Source organism: Grus americana, chromosome 2, assembly GCF_028858705.1.
Source record: "Grus americana isolate bGruAme1 chromosome 2, bGruAme1.mat, whole genome shotgun sequence".
Taxonomy (NCBI): domain Eukaryota; kingdom Metazoa; phylum Chordata; class Aves; order Gruiformes; family Gruidae; genus Grus; species Grus americana.
Window position 1 is genome coordinate 56,698,342 of NC_072853.1, and position 26,843 is coordinate 56,725,184.

The window sequence follows — 26,843 nt, forward strand, 5'->3', positions numbered from 1 at the left end:
GTGTGTGTGGGGGGCGGGTAGTGCGGAGCGGCGGCGGAGTGCCGGGGGATGCGGAGCGGCCGGGCCCCGGGCAGATGATGGCGATACGCGAGCTGAAAGTGTGTCTGCTTGGAGTGAGTAGAGGGGGCCGGGGAGGTCGCTTTCCCCCTTTTTTTCCCACCCTGTAGGGAGATGAGGCGCTCGATAAAAAGGGGAATCACTTCAGCCCCCCTCACCCACCTCCCGGAGGGCGCCGCGTCTCCCCGTCCCGGGCGGGGGAGCTCGGCCGTGGTGCATTCCTCCACGCCGAGACTTGGCAGCCGCGCACCGGCCTCCGGGGGGGGGGGGAGGCTTTAGTGGGGGTTTTTTGTTTGGTTCTGTCTTGTTTTTTAACTTTTTAAAAGTGAGAAGGGCGTAACGGGGGGGGGGAAGGGAGTGAGGGGCTTTCTTTGGGGGGGTGCCTCCCCCCCCCCAGCGCTTCCCAAGCGGGGGCGTCGCCGCCGGAGAACCGGCTCTCCCCGGCCGCGGGAGGCGGTGGTGACCCCGCGGCGGGTCTCCGTCCGGTGCCGGAGCCCCGAAAGGGATCCGGGAGGGTTTTTCTGCCCGCCATCCCCCCGGCAGGCTGTAAGGTCTTGTCACTCGCAGCGCTGGTTTCACCGAGCCCCAGCAATAATGGTGGGAAGCGAAACAGGGGAAAGCAGCAGCGCGCTTGAGACTTTATTTCGGGTGGCTCCTTCTCCTGGGCGCCTCGGTCCCATGTCACCTACGTGCTATGTCGGTGCTTTAATTACTTGCCTGGATTTATTTAGAGCGTCTTTCGCTCGGTTCCTTACAGGAACGTCCTTTCTGCCGTTGCTTTTTCTTCTTTCAGTTTTTGGCGAACCCGTGTGTGCATTTCACATCTGGAGCAACAATGTGCTTAGCTTTGCAGTTTGGCTCCGCCTGCCCCCTCTCTGCCCTGCTCGCAGGGAGCTTCACTCGCCGAGTGGTTAGAAACACTGCTGGCAGAACAGAGCCACCTCTTCTGACAGTTACCAGCAGAGCATCACTACTTAGGTGTTTTTTTTAAAAAAAAAAAATCAAACATCTCAAATTATCAGTTAGGCTGGTTTTAGGTCTGTATCTCCGTAAACATTCAGAAAAGCTGCATGAATTAAGGCATTTTAGAGTGAATTCTCTTTTGTGCAGTACAAATGAGTTGAAGATTTAAAAAACAATCAAACACAGACACACCAATTTTCTGATTTGTATTGACACTTATCCCAGCAGGAGTGGGTACCTTACCCTGGAGTAAGTGCCAGGACATGGTGCCAGGGCACTGGAGAGTTCAACCCAAAGTATTTGGCAATGACCATTCCTCCTTTCTCAGTTAGACTTCCTGCCTTCAACTTTTAAAATGGCATAGAGACAAAATAAATGTGGTTTATACAAACCTGAGGAGTCTGTGGTGGAATATGTGGATGTGACTTTATTTTTTTCTTTGCCAGCAGAAAATCCTGTAATTTTGTAGAGATGAAGTGTCTTGTGGAATGACATTCCTCTTGCCCATTATTTATTGCTGTTTTGTAACATTAAAATGTACTGGAGGTTTTGCAAGGCAATTGTTTACTTCTTTTAAGACAGGAAAAGAAACCTATAAGGGAGCTCTGTGTTACTAGAAGTATGCAATTACTCTGTAGATTCATTAAATGATAGGGTGGCAGTGGGAACACTTAGGAAGATGTGTCTGTAGTTCTAGTCACTTAGTAGTTAGCGAGGTGTGCCTGCCTAAGTTTTAATACGGCATAATCCTAGAAAACTACTTCTGATCATAGACATCTCGCTTACCATAGAGGTTGACACTCCATTTTCCCAAAAGAGAGGAATCCTTCATATGACCAATCCCCTCGGGAAGTTCAGACCAATTTCCAGAACAGGGAAAGTCCATAGCTGTCCATGTGAACGAATGGAGGCATTGATCTTCTGATTTACTTGAAAGCTAGATGACAACTCAAAAATACATTTTCAAATCTACCAAAAGGAATCTTGACAGTTGTCTTTTCAGTAGGTTCTGGACCTGGTAGGTTATTCTGTGTTGTATCTTGTATTCTGTATCGGGCAACCTGGTCTAGTGGAAGGTGTCTCCGTCAATGGCAGGGAGGTTGGAACTAGGTGATCTTTGAGGTCCCTTCCAACCCAAACCATTCTATGATCTAGTAGATCCCCTGATAATCAGTCAAGTCTGGCATGTCAAAGTCCCAAGATGAGTTCCTATCCTTGTTAGAAATAGGGATTAAATCAGTTTGTAAACCTGTATCCCTCTCCACTTCCGAACAAAACCCTAGGCTCTAAATCAGACAGGAGGATCACTGATGGTCTATGGCCCTCAGCTGTGCAAAGGGTCAGAGCTTGGGCTCTTTCTGCCAGCTCCAAATTCCCCAATGAGGAAAAACTGCAGCTGGTGCAATGCTTGCAAAGCCAGCTTCTCCACAAGCCCTAAACCCCCATTCGGCTGTAGAGGGTCTAAATGGCGGGGTGAGGAGAGAGGGGAATAGAGAAGCCAGAGCTGCGCTCCATGCTGCTAGCCCTATAAGCTAGAGCAGTAATCCAGGGCAGTGTTTGCCCTGGAGCCATTGCAGTAGTGCTGGGGAGGAAGTTATCAGCTCCTGGATGTAACCCTGCATTGCCGGGAAGGAACCTGACCTGTCATTTTTAGCATAAATCTAACAAAACTGGGATTTGTGTATCTGCATTTCACTTCCTCCTCCTCCAGAGTATCTTGGGGTTTTTACAACTCTCTGTGGGTGTGATGGGAGCGATCTGGAGTAGCCTGGAGTAGTGTGCAACAAGGGGATGGTTGTGGAGTTTGTAGATATTGAAGGAGACACCAGTGAGAGAACGACAGAGAGGAAGTCTGATGCAGCTCAAGGCTAGGTGTAAGTCAGTTTGGAAGGCAGGCTTTGTTATTCATGAATTTGGGAAGGCAGTGCTCTTTGAGGAGAGATGGTTCCAGCTTGCTGGTGGGCTGGCAGGAACAGCATGCCTGCCTAATTGTTCAGTGCCTCACAGCCTTAGGTGTAAGAGCTACGGAGGTACAATTTTAATAGCTCTCTTGAGTACGTGTCCATGCAAGTGGCCTCAAGCCTGCTCCTAAACTACTTCCCCCAGTAAATTATCGCTGCTGGGCAGTAAGGTATCTGCACGTGGAAAGTGTTCATCTTCATAAATGCAAACACTCGAGCGTCTGCTCCAAGTCCTGTCTTGTCACTCCAAACTCTTCCTGGTCTCTTGGTCCAGTCTGTTGTTTGTTCACAGCGGTTGTTGCTGTGTTAGAGGCCACATGCTTCTGGGGCTGAGCAAGTTTTAGCTGCAGCTCAGTTTATGTGGTGAAATGAAGCGCAGCTCCCATTTGACTTGCGTGATGTGTCTGTCCTGAGTGGGTACCCTCTTAAGGTGGTGAAGGAGAGAAGGATGGAGGGGGGGCTGGTGTGTTCCTGAGCTGTGCTTCAGTGCTGAAATGTGGCCGAGTGTGCAGCTGCCAGGTTTCCTAATCTGGCTGTGGCTGCCGAGTGCCATGTGCCTTGGCTCCCGACATTTTCTTTATGCGGGCTGGAGGAGCGATTTACAACTCTCTGCCAAGTCCTGACATAATTGCGTGTGGCAACCGCAGAAGAGATTGCCAGGTTTAGGACTAAGGCAAAGTTTCTTGTCTTTGTCACTTCCTGAGGAAACTTTGACAGCCCTTCAGACAGACTTTGGGAGGTGGCTTGCTAACTACCATCTAAAGTGACCTCCATTACTCCTTTCCTATTGTTTTTGTTTATTACATTTTTATGTTGTGACTGTTCATCACAGGACCAAAGGAGTTAGGATTGGAAGACACTCAGAGGTCATCCCGTGGCCCTAAAGCTCCTCTTATAACTTTCCTGATGTATGTTTGTGTCACCTGTTCCTAAAAAACTCACGATGAAGGTTTATCTTCTCCCCAGGGTTATGCCCCAGAAGTTAACTGCTCTTACTGTAGAAAGTTTTTCCCAAACATAGTGCTTACATCTTCCTTGCCTGAGACTTTGTTTCTTAACCCTCCTGCTTGTGTTTCCACTTTCTTGCTCATAAGAAGTCACTTGCTGGCATGCATTCTGCTAGCATGTAGTCTGAAAATACTGTCTGAAGTTGGTAATCCTACATTTGTAAAAGGAGTGACATTTCCTCTGTGGAGGAGAAGGTTTCCTGAAGAGTTTGTCCACAACTGAATCCCAATTGCTAGGTATGGAGAACATTTTATTACTTTTGATGATGTCGTGCGCTTCAGTGTGCAGTGTCTGCACATGCAGGCTGTGGAATTGAGCTAAGAATTGTTTGATACTCAAAGTAATTGGGAACACGATAATAGTTTTCTTATGGAGAAAATCTCTCTGGTTTTCTTATCTTCATGTCATGATAATGTAAAGCTCTGGATTCTGCTGGATGGAGAACAAATTCCTGTAGCAGAGCATAAGCATGGTCAGACCTTTCAGTGCAAAGCTAAAGTATCCACTCCTCTTCTGTAAGTAGTTATACACAGAACATGTATGACTGAGAGTCTTTTAGTTTGTGTTGGTATTTGTAAAGGACAACAATTTTATTTCTCCTTGACTCTAAAATGTTTGTCATTACTAATGCTCTTAGTGCCAAGATGTCCCAATTCGAGTAAGAGTACTGCTGTTAAAAACGCGCCCCTGGATGGGTTGTACCAGTTAAGGACCTTTCTTCTTACTGGATATGTGCAAGGGGTGGTCTACATGTAAGATGAGCATTCTACTGAAGACCATATCGCTACACAGGTGCAGAAGCTGTGTATGGATCAACAGCTGCAGTGCTGTAGCCTAAAACAAAACAGGAGGGACCAAAGTAGTGCAGATGACAAAGGTGGTAGCGAAAATAAGAAAATTGTACTGATAAAGTAAATGTATGCCTTCTAAATTTTTGTCCACAAAATATCCGTCTGAAAGAAGAAAGACTGACAAGTGACTTTTTTTTTCCCATGTTTCATCATCTACTTATTCATGTTTTATTATTTAAACAAGTAGCTCTATCATGAGAGAAATTTTTGAATCATGACTTTGCATGCCTGTCTTGTGGAGTCACTGGTGTGAAGTGCCCATCATTGCAACCTTTCCATCAAAGGAGCCCTCATCCATGTCTCTCCCCTAGCCACTTATTCCTTTGCATTGTAGTGAAACATCAAATCACGTGTAAAACTGAACAATGATTTTTAAATCCACGGGCAACTGAAAGGCAGACAGCCAGGCACACGGTTAGCGTGACTATGTATGCCTCATTTCCGTGGCAAATAGTTTTCTTTGTATCCTTCCTTGGTGAAGAATAGTCTGAAGTTTGCACTTAACCTGTGCGCACAGCACTTCCATACTCCATTGCCCTGCTTTGCCACTCAAAAGAACAGTTTGCCAGGATACCGAAGGAGACTGAGACTGGTGATTTTATTTTTGTTTTTAAATATTGCGTGAAAAGCCAGTTACATACCAAGTGAGAAATGCCTTTTCTCTTATATCAATAAACAAGTATGTTCAGAAGCCTAAACTAGCCTTTTCCTATTAATTTATAAAATATTTAAATGGCTACAATCAGATTTTTGCAATGTAGACATTAAATATGTAGGTAAGCAATTTCTCAGAATTAAACAAAATGCATGATTTCATATTGACCTTGGCCTTACTGCTTTCCTAATGTATCTACAAAACTTTTTTATTTACTCATATCTTCCAACAGTTTTAGGTGGGATTGCTTAGAAAAGTGAGTAGACAGGGTGTTGTGGTGTAACCCGGCAGGCACAGCTGTTCGTTCGCTCACTCCTTCCTCCTCCAGTGGGATGGGGGAGAGAATCAAGGGAAAAAAAGTAAAACTCATATGTTGAGATAAGGACAGTTTAACAGGACAGCAAATAAAGAGAAAATAATAACAATAATAATAAAAAATACAAAATAGGTGATGCATAATGCAATTGCTCACCACCTGCTGACCAATGCCCAGCCCGTTCATGAGCAGCAATCCCACACCTGGCCAACTCCTACCAGTTATATATGCTGACGATGATGTCATATGGTATGGAATATCCCTTTGGCTAGTTGGGGTCAGCTGTCCTGGCTGTGTCCCCTTCCAGCTTCTTATGCACCTCCAGCCTCCTTGCTGGCAAGGCACGAGAAGTTGAAAAGTCCTTGACTTAGTGTAAACACTACTTAGCAACAACTAAAACATCAGTGTGTTATCAACATTATTCTCATCCTACATCCAAAACACAGCATTACACCAGCTACTAAAAAGAAAATTAACTGTATTCCAGCCAAAACCTGGGTTATGACCAGAACATCCTTCTAGGAAAAGACGAGTGTGGAGGCTGCATTCTGCTTTCGTTTCCAGCACCACAAGGAAAATGGATTTCTGAAGCAGCAAAAGGCAGAACTTGAAGCAGGTTTTGCTTTCAGTAGCTGCAAAGCCTCTGAAGGGGAAGCTCGTTATTACTAATCAACTGGGCAGCAAAAGAATACTCCGTGGCTGGTGCCAGTTGCTGGGAGAGCTGCATGTGATCGGCTCTGATCCACGGATAACCAGCTCTCAGGTCCCAGACACTGATTATAACTTGCCTGTTGAATGAGACCTTGCTGTGTTTATCATCCAAAAATCATGTGCAGGTTATAGTTAGTAACTGTCTCTCAAATCATATTTATTTATTTTGTTGATAGTGTTACCAATTCGGGGGTTTTTTTAGGCTTCCCCAGCCCCTTGCTTCATTCAGTCCCTCTCTTTGATTTCTTAGCATTGGCTGAAAAATTATGGAACAACTTGTTTTACAGTAATTCTGAGAGAAAAAGTAAATTCTTTCTTTCTATGAAAATAAGGAAGTGGAATTGGTAATAAACTTTATTTTTTTTTTTTTAACGGATGAATGCAGTTTCAGCCCTACTCAGTGAAGTAGCGCTGAGGCAGACTGTGAAGCAACCAGAAACTCTGCATCCAAGAAACGTGTGTGGGAAAAACCCCCTCTCCTCCTCCTCAGATGGTTCCTTTTAACTGGCTTAAGTCAAGCCATATTAAAAAGCCATTTTCAATTTACATTTAAAGTATGTTTTCTGAGACTCTGCCTGATGGTATGACTTGTTCCTAAGGGGATAATTTGCCTTATTGATAGGGTGTGTTGCAGTGGGAGCGCAGTTTAAGGAAGTGGCAAAATGGGCATTTGCTGAGCTAGCCATGGGCAAAGGCCTCTGAACCCACAGGGCTTTTGCACAGGGTAGTGTTTATAAATTGCAGTGCCGGTACATTTTGCTAGTGTTGGGTTGGGTCTGAGCCAAGTACATGGATGCTGTAGACTCTGCAAGTGTACAGGCTGGATAGACGTGTTCTTTCTGCAATTTCTCAAGCTAACTCCTTGTTGAGAGAAGTGTTTACAGGGAGGCTGGAGCCACAGCTCTGCTCTGGTTGCTCTCAAACAGCCCCCTTTTCTTTTGCCTCCCTTCTGCTCCTTTTTCCAAATGCCATGTGCCCAATATTCAGGGCTGTTAGACCCTACAGGGACTGTTGTTGATCACGTATTTCCTGGCTGCATCCCTGTTCAGATGAGATCAGGGCAGGCACCATTTCCTTCTTTCCCTACCCCTTGGTTTTGAGGGGGGCGTTGAAAGGGAACACAGCTGGCTTTAGCAGGTTGGCACCGTTGACCCCCACCTTCCCTGCAGTTCAGGTGCTGCCTCAGAAAATAAGTTGTTGAGTGTAGGGCAACTTGTTTCTCCTCAGCTTCAGTGGCCCATCAGCCTCTGCTGATGGAGGGCTGTAGTTTGGAGTTGTGGTTTGACCTCCTTGCCATCATCCTCACCTCCACATGGAGGTTTGTGGCTTCCTCTGCTCGTATTATTCTCAAGCCGTGTCTGAGGTCAGTTAAATGCCCAACATGTGGTACCCAGAGGTAGCCTCCAAAAGGGTTGGGAAATGGGGAGGGTTCATCTGGTCTGGTCTACTGGGTCCTGACATCAAAGGGAACAAATGCATTTTCCTTGGCTAAATTAGGTAGTGTGCCTGTCTGGCATTTTAGTCTTTCTCAGGGTTGGTTTGGTTCTTTTATGGAGCTCATCTGTAAAGCTGGGAGCACCAAGGATTTTCCTTGCAAGGATTATTTGCTCTCTCCAGAGCTGGCAGCACGTCTCAGTTCAGTAAGTATCCATTCCCTCTTCTGCTCCTCCATGCCCTTGCCTGTGCTGTGGGGGCTGGCACTCAGGGCAGTAGAGCTTCCTCTGGGTTGTGGCTTCAGCTGCTCCCCACCAGCTCTGCAGCCCCGTGGGCGAGCCAGACCCCCAGCAGCTGGCATGGAGGGCTGTAGGGTAGCACACAGCCCCCCGGGCACAGATGAAGCTCCTAGTTGTGGGTCGCTCTGGTGTCCCTGGAGCTTTCTGCAGGGGTAGCACAAGGACATGAGTGGGAACAGCTTGTCTGTGTGCAGTCCGGGCAGTGGTCCTGCCTGCTGGGGGAGGAGGAAGAGGCATACTTGCCACTACCTATCTTTCCTCGAGGTTCTTGCTCTGATAGACTTTCCCTTTGAAAGCCATTAAGAGCTAGTGTTCAGCCTGGTCTTTTCCATCTAGTTTTCATGGCCTGATATTTCTAACTGCTTAGCTCACTAACCTTTACATTAGAATCATACAATAGTTTGGGTCGGAAGGGACCTTAAAGATCATCTCGTTCCAACCCCCCTGCCAGGGGCAGGGACACCCTCCACTAGACCACATTGCCCAAAGCCCCATCCAACCTGGCCTTGAACACTTCCAGGGAGGGGGCATCATCCACAACTTCTCTGGGCAACCTCTCCCAGTGCCTCACCACCCTCACAGTGAGGAATTTCTTCCTAATATCTAATCTAAATCTACCCTCCTTCAGCTTAAACCCATTAACCTTTGTCCTATCACTCCATGCCCTTGCAAACAGTCCCTCTCCTGCTTTCTTGGAGGCCCCTTCAGGTACTGGAAGGTGCTGTAAGGTCTCCCTGGAGCCTTCTCTTCTTCAGACTGAACAACCCCAACTCTCTCAGCCTGTCCTCATAGGAGAGGTGCTCCAGCCCTCTGATCATCTTTGTGGCTCTCAGATTTAAGCTGGTTTATTTTTTCCCTTCCACTTCCTTTGGATAATTGGCTGCATTATAAAATATTTTTAAAAATCCTACTTCCATCCAGTGCTAATCACACCGATGGGTTAGACCATCTCCCGCTTTTTGGACAGGGCAGAGCTCAGCTCCTTGCTCAGCTCCTTGTTGGGGCTTGTCATCCCCCTCAGTACCTCGTGTTTGTAGCCTAGGGGCAGCTCATGTGCAAGGGCTGCCATGGGACACGCGCTCCCAAAGCAAATGAGAATAAGAGATGTTCTTATTCTCACGGAGACATTTTTCTTCTACCTACCTTTTCGAGACTGGATAATGGTGTAAGGGTGCAGCTGAAAAGAAATTTTTTAAATTTCATCTCAGCTTAGCTTGTAGTATGCCAGCAAAGGCAGACACTTCAACTTGCTTTTGAAACATCTTTTACACCCTTCCCATGAATGCTTGCAGTTTTGAACACCACCGCAAGAAGACAAATCCAAGCTTTAGAAAGCCGCCAGCGGAGGTGGATGGGAGGCCAGCTCGGAGCACAGCCTTGTGTAAGCAAATGCCAGTGGTTTGATTTACAGTCTCCAGCCTTGCAGGGCTGCTCGTGAAAGCTGAACAACAGGCAGTGGAACAAACGCTTTTTATTTTCGCCTGGCTATTTTTAAACATAAATGCTAGTTAGCGTGTGGTTTTTGTATTTCTTGGAGGAGAGGGTAAAGCAGTTACAGTTTTGCACTTTTTGTTTTGGACAGAGTAAGTTCTTACTTGGGCAACATGTGGAAGTACATGTGCATGAAATTCAGCTACTAAATACTTTGTGTCCCTGAGTTATTGTTTCCTCCTTTGTCAGCAGAGTGACAGGATGCTGCAGACGTCATCGGGTGTCCCGGTTGGACTGGTCAGCCTCTGCCGGGCACAACTGCAGAGGACTATAAAAAAACTGTAAGGGCAACCTTTTAAAATTATAAGTATCAGCCTCTTGCAGGAATTCACCTACAGTTAGGCACTCTCTGAGACAGATTTTCCTTTGCTCTAAAGCCTGTCTACAGAATCAAAGGGAGTTAAAAAGTTCCCCAAAATGGGTTGAATTTTGAAAAAAAAAAAAAATTTTTTTTTGCCTATTTAATTCTGCAGCAAACAAAACTTAGTAAGTGTCGATAGGGTCTAATGGTTCATCAGCAAAGCTGTGCTTCTGAGCAATGGGATGTGTCTGAAGCCATTTGCATGTCCTCCCATGTTCACTGGGACCTGTGAGATACAGTGGGCACTGGAGTATCTTTAACCTTCTCTATCTCGTGTGATCAGTAGCTGGTACCTTGTCTCCAGGATTGCTGTTGCGTGTGTTCTCCCGACATGCCCATTTCTTGCTGGTGAGGCTGATGCTGGGAATTCAGGGACAGAGGAGGAATCCTGAGGTGTTTGGTCAACATCTGGTGTGTGCCACCACAGAGAAGCTGTAGTAGGGATCACCGAGCTTCCCGAAGGCTGACATGAACAGCATCCCCGAGAAGACTCCCTTGAACGCAGTGTGGAGTCACACCAAGGCTCAGCTTGGCTCTTGGGACTTTAATTCATTTTTTAACTACTTGATTTAAGGGGGAGAAAGTACATTATCACTATGGTTAGTAGTTTAGGAGTTAGAAGCATATTACAACTGAAAAAATTGAGGCGTTTGTCCGTGCGCAGTCACAATTTTAATCTCAAGCAGTTTCTGCAGTCTGTGGAAGCAAATGCTATGTTTGATTGCTTAAGACAGTCTTTGTTAATTTAAAAAAACACCTCTGACCAACACACACACCCCACTGCCAGTCTGCAAGGGCACACTTCCACTTTGTGGCTGGATAAATCTGGTGGTTGGTTAATTCCTGGAGGAATTTGGGAAATGAGAAAGAATAGATTCCCTTTATTGGATAGGAAGCCCATTACGTCTCTTTTCTCCCCTCTCTTTTCTCCCCTCTCTTTTCTCCCCTCTCTTTTCTCCCCTCTCTTTTCTCCCCTCTCTTTTCTCCCTTAGCATACTAAATAAAAGTAGGTCTATTTTAAGAGTCATAGAATCAACACTTGTAATATCTCTTCTTAAAGCTGATATGAACAGGAAGCTTCCAACCACATTTAGGCCAGAAGTCCTTCATAGTGCATAATCCATACTGACCTCAACCTTTGTGATACTATGCAGACAATCTTACTTTTTAGGATATTCAGTTCTCAAGCGTGCTACAAACAAGGCTTTCTCTTATGTTATCCCTTAAGTCAGCATTTTTCTTTTTTTGACAATTACTACTCTTGTTGGAAGTTCAAGGAAAGTTGGACTTTGGTTTTGTCTTTGTTTGAATGTCAATGAAGGAATGAAACATTGTCCCCCACGTTTAATGTCTTCAACTGTTACGACTCCAGCAGCAGAGTGTAGTTTTTGTGAATGGTGTTCAGATCCAGTTGTTCTGTCCTTTGATATTTCCCCCTTACCCCCTTGGATTTTCTTTTTTTTTTTCCCCTGCAGGTGTGCTTGAAAAGAATAAAAGCATGCCTAGGTGTTAGACAGAAAGTTGGAGCATGTTTTATGTCACAAAAATGGCAGTTGTATACAAACAGATAACATAAATACTGACTTAAGATTATGTTATAGAAGCCCTAATTTGAGTAGTGTCCTTAAGCACGTGTTTAATTCTAAACATTGGGGTAATCCCACTTCAGCAGTGTATCAGGGTACATACATCGTTCAGCCTTTGCTGAATGAGCTAAATTGAATCCCAAGCTTAAAGCTCAGCAAATACTTTCATACACAGCTGGATACAGTGCTAAGATAAAAAAGTTTAAGTAAATTAAGTATTTACTTCACACAGCTCTTGAGTGATTTCTGTCATTTGACATTAAAAGCAGATAAAGTAGCTCAGTTTTACCTCTGCTTGGTTTTCAGCATCTGGTAGGCTCTTTGGAGATGGTGCTTTATTTGACCAGGTAATTAAGTTGATCCAGAGTTTCGTGGCCAGGTTTGCGATCTCTTTTAGGCTGGTGTGGAGAGAGAACAAACCCTTGGCACCTGTAGAATAAATCCAAATTAAAAAAGTTTGTCTGAAGGAGATTGGCAGCCCTGCAGCCTAAGAAGATTTTCAGGAATAGTTGAAGTGATGACCAGTAGAAAAAGGGGTGTAAAAGTCAGTGTAGAAGAGATTTGGAGGAACAAAGTGATAAAGAAAGAGACTAATGAAGGAGGAGGAAGAAGAGGAAGTGGAGGACTGAACGTGAGAGAGCAAGGGAAAGCATTAGAGGAGCATTGGGGGGGACTGGTGGGACAGAATGGGGAACACAGGGGGTAAGATCAGAGCAGGAGCAAGCGAAAGAGAAGCTGAGAATAAGGAAACAGAAAACCACACAGAACAAAACAGCAAAGGGAGTAATACATAGAAAATAATAAGGCGAGATGAAAAAACCCTGCCACCTCTCCCTTGGTTTTGGCCTTCAGTTTCCTTTTTTTCTTTTAAAGCTGTAAATGCTTTGTCTTAGCATTGTTTCATTTGTGTTTCAAAACACTTCTGTCCAGCTGAACCTGCAGAATTGTTGTTTACATTGCATTAAATTAAGCTGTATCTTTTGACCAGTCAAGAACACTCTGTTGCAGATCTGGTAACTGAAAGGGAAGGTCTGGTAGGATCTCATGGGCCTCTTGAGATGTTGTCCAAAATCCCTGTGCCTGTTGTTGTGCCATGTCTGGGGTCTGCAGAAGCTTTGGACATGGTCCCACATGGTCCCAAGCACCCAGGCTACAACACAGAAAGTGTTTTTAGCACCCAAACAGCCTGTCCCGAGAGGGACTCCTCAGTACCCTCTGCGTGGCTCAGTCTCCTCCTGCTTTGGAGGGAAAGATCAAATTGGAAGGAAAGATCAAATCTTTTAGCCCAGATATTCTTGTCCTTTGAGGAGATGCCCTTAAATGTACTAAACTTCATGGTTTAGCATTGCCTTTTGAAATGCTCCCAGCGTGTTTTCAGTTGAGATTTGCAAAATCCACATGCTTTTGACCATTTCTGAATTCCTGTTTCTGAGTGAAGATGAGAAAATTGGCCAGGTGATTCAAACTTATCTTCTGAGAGTCAGTTATAACTTAGATACTTATTTCCTAGTTATTTTTGTGGTGGAGAGAGGAAGGTGCCTTTAACAATATCAGCAACAAAATCTGTTCCTGCTCATTTAAAGTTTTTTTCCCTAAAAAGTTGAATTCCCTGGTACCAACTTCAGGACCTGCTGAGTTTCATTCCTGCTGAAATCAACAGGAGGTGAAAACATTCAAGAAGTCAACTGTTTAAGGGATATGGCCTTGCGCTGATAGCGTCTCCCATTTATGAGCCTGTTCGGTGCAGATAGCTTTACTCTCAGTAAGTTCACAGCAGCACACAGTAAATCCACAGATAAAAAACTCAGCCTTGGGTTTTATTACACTGTGCTTGTGTTATCTCTTCTGTTTACTTGCACGGGTGACGCAGGGGAAAGCACTAGGTGGGTCCTTATATGACGCTGTTTAAAATAAGTGGTGATGTTTACTATATTAGGGATATTCAGATCCAGGCAATAGGTGAAATGAGCATGAAATCACTGTTAATCTAAGTTAATTAAACATGATAATTTGGTGAAAAAATTTCTAACACAGATTTAGGTTTATATAAACCTCTGATTGTCCATTCCCAGTCCTGCACATCAGTTCAGGAAATGAAAACCCCCAGTTTTGAGGATTTAGACCTCTCCTTGATGCTATTTAATGTCCATGTAGATGTGCATTATCTACATCTACATGTTATTTACAGTTAAATGTAGATAAATAATGGCAAATTCCAGTAAATCTCAGCTCACCCCCTTCCCCTGATGCCCTGGGGGAAGGCACACATTTTAATGTGTCTGGAAAGGTAATGAATGCAGATTTCCAAAAGCTGCAGTATGGCTGGCAAATTGTAAGGGCAGCCAGAGTAAAGAAGATGCTGTTAGCAGCTGGCCGACCTTGAGGCTGCTGATAAAAGGTGACTGCCTCAGACCTTCGGTGGTTGTTGGAGACTGTTGATTTTACATGTTGTTGTATCAGTGAAAAAGGAACTGATAAGCAGAGGCAGAGTTTTTGGCGATAAAACCACAAACGAAATCCTTAGCGCCTGTCCCACCCGTGTCGCATTTCCTGAACCGCTTGAGGTTGCTGGCGTCTGGCCACCTTCGGCCAGCGGAGAGGGAAGGAAGAGTTGTTTGCCTCTGGTTGTTGGTAGGTGACATACCCTGAACTAGAGCTCTGCTAATTCGTAGCAAAGATCTGGGGCCATGAGGCTGGTCCCTGTTTGTTATGGGAAATGTCTTTATATAGATGCCCCCTGAAACTCTGCCTCCTTCCTCTCTGTCGCCCGTTGCTGCAAGAGGGAAAGACTCAGGCTTTCTTTTCTTCAGGACTGAAGTTTTCAACTGGTGTTTCAGTTGGCACTCATAATTTATGTGGCTTTTTTTTTTTCCTCTTTGGTATGAAATGCAATAATAAGTTGCAGGTGAGGTAGAGGGGAATATCTGAACATTGAATTGAGTTGCTTACTGAGCTTGGATGAGTAAATTTGAAGGTAATTCAGTCCTCTTACAAATTTCCAGGCAACCGCTGGACGATTTTTATATTACTGAAATAGTAAACGGAACACCAAGAGCCATTTCCTCAAATGCTGTACCTAGTTGATGCGCATGTAGTTGATTGCATAAGAGCCACTGCCTTCTTTTAATGAAAGAAAATGTCTTTGTGCATCTAAGGTGAAAACCAAGAAGTTTTCACCCAGGCTGGGATTTGTAGGCAGTCTGTGACATGAAACCATAAAGTTTAGATTGCATTATCAATTTCAGACTGACTGGAAAATTTTGAATATCTTCTGTGTGAGGACAGGTATATAATTTTTTTTCCCCTTCCCATTTAGTAAGTGACACTAGCAAGTCTGTATTTTGCAATTATGGCTGCTAATAATAGGATTTGACAATGGAAGAGACAGGGTGTTGGAGTATGAACAGAACCTCGTGTCAAACAGCAATTCAGGTCAAAGATTATCTCCTCGTCATACAATTATTTTGAAAGTTTCAGCTGCTACAAATATATGTGGGGAAGGTTCACTTAGAAAAAGAATTTGGTTTGGAAAGAATAACACAGAATTGTTTATCCCATTTTTTGCTGCCAAACTGTACTCAAAAACAACATTTGTCAGGATGGTGTTGCCTAACGTGTTTACTGAACTATGAAAGCCTCAGGTTATTTATGTATTTAGTCTGAAAATTGAATTTAGTTTCCCTGATCACGGCATTGCACAATGATGATGAATTATATTTAACCAGATTGTTACGCTGGTGTGTGTGCATATGGCCTATAGAGATAACAGCCCCTGCAATCAGTACTCATTATCATTGACAATGTGAGGTACAGGGACTTGTTACTTCCTTACACTTATCCCTTACTTAATTTTTCAAGGTCAGGGCCAATTATCAGGATTCCTAAGCAGATATTATTCACACAGATTTTTACTGTATTTTGAATAGGAATTTATCTGTGTGAAGAGTAGTACGTCAAGTGGATTTTTGTGACTGTATGTATATTTTGAAATGGACTGGGTAGGAAAAGGATGACAGTGTGTGGATGTTAAAAGGTCTCCCAAGTTTGTCCAGAAGATAAACTCTGACCAGTTGAGTTTCCAAAATCAGATATTGCTCTTGGTAAAATTTCATAGGCATTAAAGCAGGACTTGCAATTTTTCTTTATTTTACTTCAGCTTTATTTAGCTCCTCCCTGTTGAGGTTTCACACGCTGGAGAGATCTGCTAAGTTTGTTCTTGGTTCCTACTTTGTTGGGGGCTGGGGGGAATGAGTGGTGACCACCCCCCATCTGTGGCACCACAGTAGGAGTTTTCCCATGGTAAACTGGGGCTCTCGTTTCTCCTTCTCACCTGAAAAATGAAGTGGTGAACATGGCAATGATCATACTTAAGTGTCTGTGGTGCTGCTCAGATGGGAAATTAGCAAGCCAGTAACAGGGAGAGGTTGTTAAGATGAACTAGGGTGGTGGGAGAGTATATCGTGGAGTGTGAGATAATACGCTTTCTTATCACTTACAGGGCATCTGGCAGGGTAGGTTTACCTGCTGGTCTGTGTTATGCCTTGGTCAAGAGGATCCTACGATTCATTGATCAGTAGAAGGCAATTAGAGGTATGATTCTTGTTTGGATGGTAGTAACTCTATGAAGTCCCACAGCTATAGGTCTCCTAAAAATGAACCCCAAAAAATCCCTCTGTGGTGTACAACATCGTTGATACTGTGCAGGTTTGGGTGGTTTTGGTTTTGGGTTGGTTTTTTTTTTCCTTTCTTGGTTCATTAATACAGTGACTTATGTGTGGGATATGGGCATCCCTTTGCAGCTGCTTTTGCTACGTTCACACCACTCATTGTCACACAGGGCTTCCAAGGTGGTAACAGCAGTGGGAGATGCCTGTGTTTCCAAGGGAAGGTGCTCAGGCACTGTTGTTCTTTCCACCTCTGTCTGTCCCACTGTCCTGGTTTTAGCTGAAATAGAGTTAATTTTCTCCATAGTAGCTGGTATGGGGCTATGTTTTGGATTTGTGCTGAAAAGTGTTGATAATATAGAGATTTTTTGTTACTGCTGAGCAGTGCTTACACAGAACCAAGGCTTTTTCTGCTTCTCACACCACCCCACCAGCAGGATGGCTGGGAGTGCACAAGAAGCTGGGAGGAGGCACAGCCAGGACAGTTGACCCAACTGACCCAAGGGATATTCCATATCATATGACATCATGCTCAGCAGACAAGGGGCTTGGGAAAGAGGAAGGAGAGGGGAGGGATGTTTGAAGTGATGACATTTGTCTTCCCCAAGTAACAATTACACATGATGGAGCCCGGCTCTCCTGGAGATGGCTGAACACCTGCCTGCCCATGGGAAGTGGTGAATGAATTCCTTGTGCTGCTTTGCTTGCGTGCATGGTTTTTGCTTTACCTATTAAACTGTTGCTATCTCAGCTCCTGAGTTTTCTCACTTTTACCCTCTCCCCCATCCCACTGGTGGAGGGGAGTAAGCGAGCGGCTGCATGGTGTTTAGCTGCCAGCTGGGGTTAAACCACGACACCCACCTGTCTTGTTCTGGTAACTCCATCATGCAACCTTCCCTCCTTACCCAGGCTCTTGGTTCCCAACTCACCTGAGCAATTTAGCCAGTGCTCCTTTCTCCTTTTCTCCTTTCCTCCTGTCCCAGTATGGCCAAGCCGACTGTTTTCTTCTCCGTTAGTACCGGGAGTCACCAGGTGGTGCTATTTCCCAATTAAATGCCCTCCTTTGCACTGCAGCACAGTCCAGCCCTTAGAGAAGGGTTTTACAGTGTTTGGTTTTGTGATGGAGCATTTTTTTGGTGGGCAGCTGTGGCAGGTAGTGAGGGGTCTTGCTTCTTGCCATGTATTCAATCTTGAGTCAGCTTTTTTTTGAAGCAAAGTTGTTCCCTGTGACTTAATCGGCCAGTGCCTTGTTCAACATTGAGGTCCTGGAAAGGCCGGGCTGCTTCTACACAGCTTGTGACCACACTGTTGTACTCAAAAGCATCTTTACTGCAAAGTATGAGTAAGTTTCACTAAGGATGCCCTCAGACTTTGCGCTGTTGGTTTCCCCCCATCTAGTGGGAGGTTTTTTTGCAGGTTCCTTGGCATCTGCTGCTACTCCAAAGGAGATTTGTGTGTCTGTGTGTGAGTGACTGCTCCCTGAAAGGTGCTCCTCTTGTTTCTCCTTTCATCCCCTCATCTTATTAGTCAGCTAGATTAATACCACCTTATTCACAGCTGCTTTTTATAGAGATCATGCTCTCACTTGAAACTGTAGAGGCAGTTCAAAACAGGAGTTCAGCATCTTAAGCGAATAGCAAATGCCCCCAAAAGCCACAAACTGAGATGAAGGACTGCAAATAAACCCCAAGTTCTCGTCTTCCTTTTCACCAGGCTAAGCACTTGTTCCTCTGCAGCAGTCCATACCACATGCTGTCAAGGGCATAAGAAATTGATTGATTGAGATTCTGCTCTTTGATTTTAGTTTAGAATTGTCCATTTCTCTCGGCAGTTCAGGTACTGTTCTGAAGTTGGTAACTTGTGTGGAGAGGGGAAGGAAATGTGTAAGAAAAGACACAGAGAATTAGCTGGAAAATTGATGTGGGGAAGCAGTTTCTAAATAATATTAATAATGATTGAAGACTCTTATCTTTGCCATCCACACTCATGCTAGCATGGCAGTGTGGTTAGCTTGCACTCTGTACGATAAGATGCAGTGATTAAGCATATATATTTGAATTCGTGTATGGGTTTGGGGTTTTTTTTGACCAAAGTAGATGAGCTTTTAAAACTGCAAAATTGGGCATTCTGGGGCTAGGCTGGCTGTGGTGTTAATTTGTTGTTGTTATCTTTTATATATTCTGCAATATTGCTGTTCTTGGGTCATGTTGAAGAGCAAGGAACTGAGGTAGCTGGAGTACTGACCCATAGGCTATGTTTTCTTCATCAGTCGCATTTCTGTTTTGCCTTACAATTTTATTTATTTATTTTTACTGCATTGGAGTTGTTTTAAAGAATAGTTATTTGAAGGAATCTTCTTTGTTCTCCCTTTCCCTCTGCAGCCCTCTGTCTCATAAATAAAGATCGCTTTATATTCCCATGCCAACTTTGCACACAAAAAAGAGTTGGCGGGTCACGGAAGAGCAGCACGGTTTGTAAGCTCTGGGTGAGTAGATGTGCAGCAGCCACGTGGGCCACTTCGTGATTTCTTGGATTGTAGATAGTTTAACTGACTGCTAATCCTGCCACCCATTGCCACTGCGGTGTAAAACAAGGATTTGTTCCTTACTGCTGACTTAATGCCATGTCAGTGACTGGACTATGTATGAAGGAAAGAGAGCTCCCTTTCTGACGAGGTCATCTTTCCAGGACCATCTTGCCTTCTTTCAAGGTGATAATGTTCCTTCTCTCGAGACCCCACATTTAGAGAAACCTTTCCACACTTGGAGTCAAATCTTCATCTGAAGTTAGTGGACTGTCTACTAGCTGCCAGATGAGAGAGCGCACTTTGGGTGAATCCTTTTGAAAACCAAGTGTTTGGGGAAGAAAGAGGAGGGAAGATACAGCTGGTCCACTCATCTTGAAGTTCTTCAGGCTGTGACTCTTCATGCCTTCAACTCAGCATGAAGAGCTTGAGATTGGAACCCTAGTTATGATATCAGGATAATGCCAAGTATCTTGGAAACACTCTAGGAGAGGCTTTGGTTTCATATAATATTACAGATACAAAGATATGAACGTCTCTAGGAAAGTTACTTTATTGTTTACATTAGCTACTATACAAACATTAGTTGCTCTTCAGTCTCTCTCATTTCTGGCCAGGCACATTGCTTTGCTAGGATGATAAAGTGCTTTTGGCCATCTATGCTTTGTACTGGGGTCTCTGGGCATACTGACAAAAGTAGATAGGTGGAGAGATTGTAACTAATATTGCAGTTTGGGGTGGGGGAGGGCTGGAAATGTTCTTTTTTTGTCTATTGGAGTGGAAAAAAAGCCATTAGGAATATTCAGGTGGTATTGAAAATGTATATAAATACCAAACAAATGAACTCAGCACTTGACTGTCTCTCAAAGCACTTAAATGGTTCTTTTTTACTGCACTTTCTGAACACTTTACAATTATCACTGATTTAAATCCTCATAATTCTGTTACAAAGTAAAATCAAGTAATTATTATTTTCATTTAACAACCAGAGAGCTGAGAATGATAGAGCCAAGAATTTCTGTGCCAAATGCAGTCCTTGCAACCCTATGAGGAAGGATTGTGTTCTGATATAACAGGACCGACCTGGTTGGGGGTAGAAAAATGTCTCTGAGAACAAGCGGTGCGCTCCCTACCTGTAGAGGGAATTAGAGTTAATGTAATTCTAATGTGCACCATAGGAAAAAGCCCTATTCTGTTGCTAATTCATGCTCTGCAACACCAATGTTGGCCTGAAATTACACTAGCAATTACAAATTATGTGTAGGGTGTTTTACTGTGGGAGAATTGACACAAACCATCCTAGCGTTATGGGAGTAATATACTAACTGACTTAAAAGATACCAATATTACCACATATTATGAGTTTAAAGAAGGGCATGCATGGTTCCTATTGCAGAATAATCTTCCCCCTAAAACTGCAGTTGCATCAAGATCTGTGTGTTTGTGCTGGGATCTTGGGGAACTTGGTTCCAGTATTCAGTGGGAGCGTTGCTGTTTGTTTGGCAAGCACCCTTCACTTGGGAAAGCGCGTGATACACATTGGCACTCCTGGGGGACAACTCTGCTTCCAGTTCTTCTCTTTCAAAAATTTGCTCTGCGACTGCATTTCCCTGAGGCCTTTGTAGAAACTCTTTGTACATCACTGGTGGCATAAGGCCGTGTCCGATGTCGTTTGGAGCTCTTGTTGCAGAACTACATTGCCAGGCTTGGCAATGAAGAAAGTCAAATGATTAAAGGTGGTGGTGATGGGGTAGGGAGGAAGAACACAACAGACCTCTCATGTGGTAGAGGGCCTGTCAGGGAGTCGAAAAATTGTGCTGCTGCTTTGGGCAGCAGGTGTGCCCCTGGGCCAGTTCTGTAGCTCTGGAAGGGGTATCCCAGCAAATCAACGGGAGAAGGATCTTCTCTAAGAATCTCATTGCTCACAGAGGAAATAATCTATTTCTCATTGCACAGGGCTGTAGCGAAAATCGGAATCTACAAAAATGATTTCTGTCCCGAATGAGGTGCGTGTTCTTTTGACCGCAGAAGTGAGGCTTCAGAGCACCTCAGCCTGCGTCCCGCTGGCCCAGGCTGAAGCCGCAGGCCTCAGCCTGGCCAGGCTGAAGTTTTGTGTTGGCGAAGCGGCTGAGAGCTGATGTGTCAGTCTAAGGGCTGCTCTTGTATTTTCATCGGCGTGCTTGTGCAGTGGTGGGATTTGCTCACTTGATACGTCTTGCAGATGGAAAAGTTGAATACAGCAAGAAGCTATCTGCACTTCTTCCTAGACACCACTCCACAGTGCGTGACTGCGTTTTCGCTGGGACAAGCCTGACACTTGGCAGATTCAGTTCAGTCCCAGGGGTGTCTCTGAACCCAGGTCTCCTGAAAGGTATTTCTCCTTACAGCAGTGTCTTCAGATGAGTAAGTGATACCCAAATACAGGGAAGGACGAAGGATGTGTTTAAGGTTAGCAAAAGTTTATTGGGTAGAGTGATTCTTGGATTAAAATACTGCCCTTGGAAACTGTGATCAGGAGTCTGTTGTGCATAACTCTTCCTTGTATGTTCATACAGTTGATAAAAATCCAAAGCCAGTTTCAGATGCTCGTCAAGCTGCCTGCCACAGCCTTCCAGAGCAGCTGTAACTGGATTAGTAAGACATGGAAAGTATTGCAATGCTGCCTGCATCTGATCGTATGAGTAATGATTAAAATGTTAATGGTAGGCATAGAGAACTAAAGCAGGCTGCAAATTACAAAGCTTTATTTTGTTGTTCAGTGCGTTGCTTTTTTGCCTCCTATTGGAATTCAAAAGACAGCCGTAATCCTCTACTGAGCCTTACCACATCTTGTGCCTTTGGGTTAAGGACAGGCATTTCTGAAAAACATCAGAGATGCAGGTTGGATATCTCAGTGCTGCGTGCCAGACCTTGCCCAAGGAGTGACGTTCCTCCTAGATACCAGGCTTGACCAGAGCTGAGCATACGTTTCTGCAAAAGCCCAGCGATACTTTACGGTGCAGGCCTAGCGATTTGTTTGATGATAGCTAATAAAATGCTAACCATTTAGCAGCACTGCGATGTGATTATGCTGCTGTGAATTTTCAAATTCCATCAAAGTCCTGCTGAGGATAATGGGAATGGGCCAGGGGAATTCAGCTGTAAATCAAAAACTAAAGCGTGGCCAATTCTGACAGTGGAAAGAACGGCTATTTTAATGTGCAGAAGCTGAACTGCCAAGTCAAAACCAGCTGCGCTTTACAGACCTACTAGAATGAAAGGTCTCTCTGCATTTGCAATTTTTGTAAGACTCTGATTATTTTTCTTTCCCTAAAGTTTAAACTGTGTCTTTCTACCTCAGATTTGCCTGGCCAGTTGTAGAGATTTTGAGCGCCTTTTTTTTAAAATCAAAATATCAAATGCATTGATGATAAAGGGCAGTCTTCTGCTTTTTGGCAGCTTCATACCAATTCAAATGTTTTCATCTGTACATCTTAATTGCTCCCAACAATGAAAGTTCTGCGGTGGGCAAGGCAAGGACCTCTCCTTCCTATCTGCTGTAGCACCAGCAGGAGTCAAATCGGTGTAACAAAGAGGAGAATTTAGCTTGGGAAATCTTGAGCATAAACTGGCTCCTCTGTTATTTTTCAGTTAGTAATGAGCCAGCCAAGAAGTTTGTCTGGTGGCATGAATATGTGACAGGGAGCCAGGAATTGTTGCTTCTCTCAATAATCTGGAACAGTCAGCTTCCTCTCTGAACAGATCCTCTTCCAGGAGAGTGGGACAGCTTTTTCACTGTACCTTTGTTCTGTATGTTTGATTGAGCCTTTTTTTTTTTTTTTTAATTCCTCTGTCTGTATCTGAAAGATGATACAAGGCAGCATGATCTCCCTGGAAGGTGTACCGAGAAGATCATTAGTCAGCCAAATTTGACCACAGTTGTTTCTGGTGCATGGACTTATTGCACCTCTTGATGCTGACCTGTTGAGAAAGCTACAAAACTGCTTGCTGATAAGATCCAGTATTGTCTTCTGCCTGGAATCCAGGTTTTCATCGGTGTGAGCACCTTTTCAATTCCAGCTGTGTGCCTGATGAAGAAGCTACACCACGAGAAGCTGCCAGGGGGTTGCACAAATCAACCCTGACTGCATCGGTCGCACTCTTTTTCTCTTGATCAGAAATCATCAGAGGAGGGGCTGAGCTGCCAAATGCTTGTGGTGCCTTTGCCATTAGGGTGGTTAGTAGGAAGCTTTTGGGGAGTCCTAGCCCAAAGCGGCCCTGAGGGGCAGATATATTCCTGCTGTGAGCTGCAGGGGAGTCCTGCCAAGTGTGGAAGATGTCAGCCATGGGATCGGTTTCTTGCTTATGGGAAAGGACACAGAGTTGTCACTTCCAAATGTTTCTTATATTATTGTTGAAATAGCATCTACTTTACCTGCTTTTTTTGAGCACTTGGTGTTAATACCCTCCAGGTTGCTAGAGCATGATCATTCTTCTGATATGTAAGACTAATGCATGTTACACTCAGTCAGTTTTGATGAGACCTCTGCCTGTACATCATGTCCCAGTGAATCTTGGCTATTACAAAAAATGTTTTGGACAGACATTTTTAATTTGTAAAAATTTAGGCAAATTGAAATACTATGGATTGAGTCCTGGCTTTGTCTAAGTCGATGAGAAAACTTTCATCCTTCCAAAGGAGCCATGTCTTGGATCTCTATTTTATAGAGATCAGTTCTCCTTTACTCTTCAGTGCAGATTTTTTTGGCACCCGTCTCCAGGGTATCTCAACCCTCTTTTAAAGCTGAAATGGGAAGTTAGTCATGAGATCTGTGGTGGATTTTAAACCAGATGTTCTTTTTTTTTTTTTTTTTCTTTGCAAGTGGGAGGACAGAAGGCAGTTTCTTCAGTATGTTTGTTCTTAGTGTGCCATTTCCCTGTGTGAAATGCCATCTAGTATTCTTGTTTTATACACATTTTCAAAATCCTAGAGTAATAAAAGGATTTTTGCATGGTTTATCTAATTTGACATATATTTAAAAAGCCCTCTGTGTTAACATAGCACAGAAAGATTCTGTGTAGTCAAGAATAAAAAAGCTGTTGCAGCAGTGTGCATAATTATAGGGCTGCTGTTTAGTCATCAGTCACGATACGTGTGAATTTTTTTGTGAATTCAACATGTATTCCATTTCAGATGTAAAAAGAATTTGCATGAAGAGTTTAGTTTGCTCAGCACAATAGGGCTTGACCCATCTGAATCTATTAAAAGCTGTTATAGTATCAAGACTAAAGACTAACATCCTAATCAAGGACGTGTTTACAGGGTAGTATAGTGCCATTCAATTTGGCAAAGTGCTTGGAGGACTGAGCCATGTGGTTGTGCAAAGGTATAAGTGAGACATCCAGATTTAGATTAAAGATCTAAATTTTTCTGCCAGGATGCACACGTCTGGAACAGGGGATGTGCTGCCTATTTATAATGGGAAAAATGGTTTTCTTTTTTAATATATTGCTCATAGTGAACTTCTGCCCTTTTTTTTTTTTTTTAATCGTCCTCTATGCTGCTGCAAATCAGCCAGAAGAAATCAGCAGCTCAGTTGTTTGCCTGCAAATTAGTTGCCAGCATCCTGTAATTCTGCTGGCTTGAAATACAGTCTCATCTCCTTTACAGTAATGTGAGCCGAGAAGAGCCAAGTGGGGTGGTTCTCCGCGAGCAGGAGTGTGGGTGGAAGCACTGTTTTTTGTGGCATGCTGCTCTCCATTCTGGTGCTTTTAAAATCCTCGTGCCTAAATCTGTGGGTAAGGGATTTTGGAGGAATAGAAAATGTCTTTTCAGGGTTAAAGGGTAAAGATCAGGAACTGGTCATGCTTGCATTGGTTCCTTGTATTTATCAGAAACATCTGATACAGCTTCAGATTTCCATATCCATTTTGCTGACCAGCGGGAGATTCTGAAGTTGTAGCTAGTTCTTCTGGTGAACTAATAGTGCTTCACTTACTGCTTCACATTACGTTTCTACTCCTTTCCTTCCTCCCTACCCTTTTTGCTTATCTCGGTACAATGCAGTTTATAACCAATGTTTTGTAAATGTACTATGAGGCTTATGAAGAAGAAAGGAGAAAAGCAAAATGTGCAGTTGGTCCCATGAGTGACTCATCAAATGCATCATGAACATCTTGATTCAGAATAATTATTTTATATTTTTTCCTTTCTTGCCACTCCTTTCATGGAATGGTATACTCTTCATCATGATGAGTCAATTAGTATAGTGCTGAAACCCTTGGCTTTTCCACGGATGAGGCTTTTTCTGAAGAATTACAGGATCTGTTCCTTAAAGTGTGACATAACTCCTGAGGACACATGTTCTCGGTTTCTGAAACGGCCAATTCACTCAGCTCAATACTGCTGTGACCTTTTACATAAGCTGAACTTTTTTCCTTGGTGTATATTATGTGTACACCAACATGGAGTAAAACAAACAAACAAAAAATGGATTAGAGAGTGTAAAAAGCTGATGAAAAGCAGAACTTTGAGATCTGAAAAATGAAGTCATCTGCATGCATGCATGTTACCCAGGCATGTGGCTTGACAAATCTCTTATAATCCTTTGAAGAAAAAGGAACAAAACAAGGATGATCATCCTCATCAGTTGTTAGAAAAATGGATGTATGTAGAGGAAGACCATATAGCAAAGGGCAAAGCAGATGGCAGCAAGAAAGCTTTGTACAGCCTTAGCAAGGAGGTCTAATTAAATCCATCACTAAGAAGTGAATGCCTTTTCTACTTCTTTGACCATGCTTTCCTTGACTTCTGTGGGATTGACCTGAAAGATAGTTACCTGTTGTCAGTAAAGATCAGCTCTGATTAGTGGTAAAAAATTTCTACTAAGCTTTCAGGTTGTATAATGTTCATACACCATGATTTGCTTTGCTTTCAGGCAGGTGAGTGTCTTAATTCGATTGGGTGTGGGTACGGGAACATGGAGTGAAAATTGTCTATGTAGTTTTAAATCCCACAATGGAATGATAATCACTGCCTTAAGTAGGAAGCTTTTTCTTTTTTTACTACCTTCCCCTCTGTGCTCTAATTGCATTCTGGTAGCCGGCTGCTTATGTCCTCCAGGCAACAAAACAGAAGCTGGGAGTGGTTGTTTCAACTGAACCCCTTGGTGCAATAAATTGCCTGGCTCCTGCAAAGCACCGGCCACTGGCTGCAACAGTGGTCGTCCTAAAGACAGGTTCGTTTGTGGTCCAAGTCCATTGGTTTCACTGGAGTTACACCAGGGGTAAATTTAGCCCTCTCAGTAGTCCAAGCAACCCTGGGAACAAAGTGTAAGAATGCCTTTAAGCTGTTTGAGGGCTCTTGGTGTGCCTGGCAACGTGCCTGAGTTTAGCCGTGCTTGTTGCGAGAGATGCAAGGGCAATAGCAACTTATGAAGGTTATTTAACGCTACCATGAAATGTTAGTAAGATCCACGAACTGCAAGATGAAGAAGTAGGAACTTCCAAGAAAATGAGCTAAGCTTTAATCCACACTTGTGGATGTCACGTCCCAGCCAGAGACCAGGCTGCTCTTGCTCAGGAACTGTAATTGCAGTTGCCCTTCTGGGTGACCTGAAGGAAGTACACAAAACTAAAGCATCATCGGGTCACGGGGGCCAATGTCAAGTTTCAAACACGGCAGCAGAAACTCTGCCCCTGCAAGAGGGAAATGTAATTCCTTGCACCTAGCAGGTCGTACTTCTGCTTTTTCCACAATGTTTAAAATCCAGAATAATGATTCGATCCTCAGTTTCTGCACAGAGGACTCTTTTCTTTTTTTTTTTTTTTTTTTTTTTTTTTTAATGTGTTCTGCCATCCTGGTCTAGTAATTATACAGAGATGTCAGCTGGAATCGATAATGAAGGCAAAATTTGGGAATAGCAACAGGATGTGTTGCTGCTATTGATCAAAGGCTATGGGGCTGGTTTTAAACACTGCTCC

The 26,843-nt window shown here is 43.8% G+C and overlaps 1 protein-coding gene across 7 annotated transcripts in view; it reads left to right on the top strand.

The window, feature by feature from the left end:
* Window positions 1–26,843, top strand: part of RAB31 (RAB31, member RAS oncogene family) — a 73,327-nt gene continuing 46,484 nt past the window's right edge. For 3 of the 7 annotated variants that reach the window (XM_054816198.1, XM_054816190.1, XM_054816194.1), the window contains exon 1: window positions 16,201–16,283. In XM_054816198.1, the coding sequence (XP_054672173.1) occupies window positions 16,230–16,283 (54 nt within the window). In that variant the 5' untranslated portion in view covers window positions 16,201–16,229. Of the gene's footprint in view, window positions 114–16,191; window positions 16,284–26,843 lie in introns of those variants that run through there. The other 4 variants (XM_054816192.1, XM_054816197.1, XM_054816193.1 and 1 more) reach the window with 3 other exon arrangements.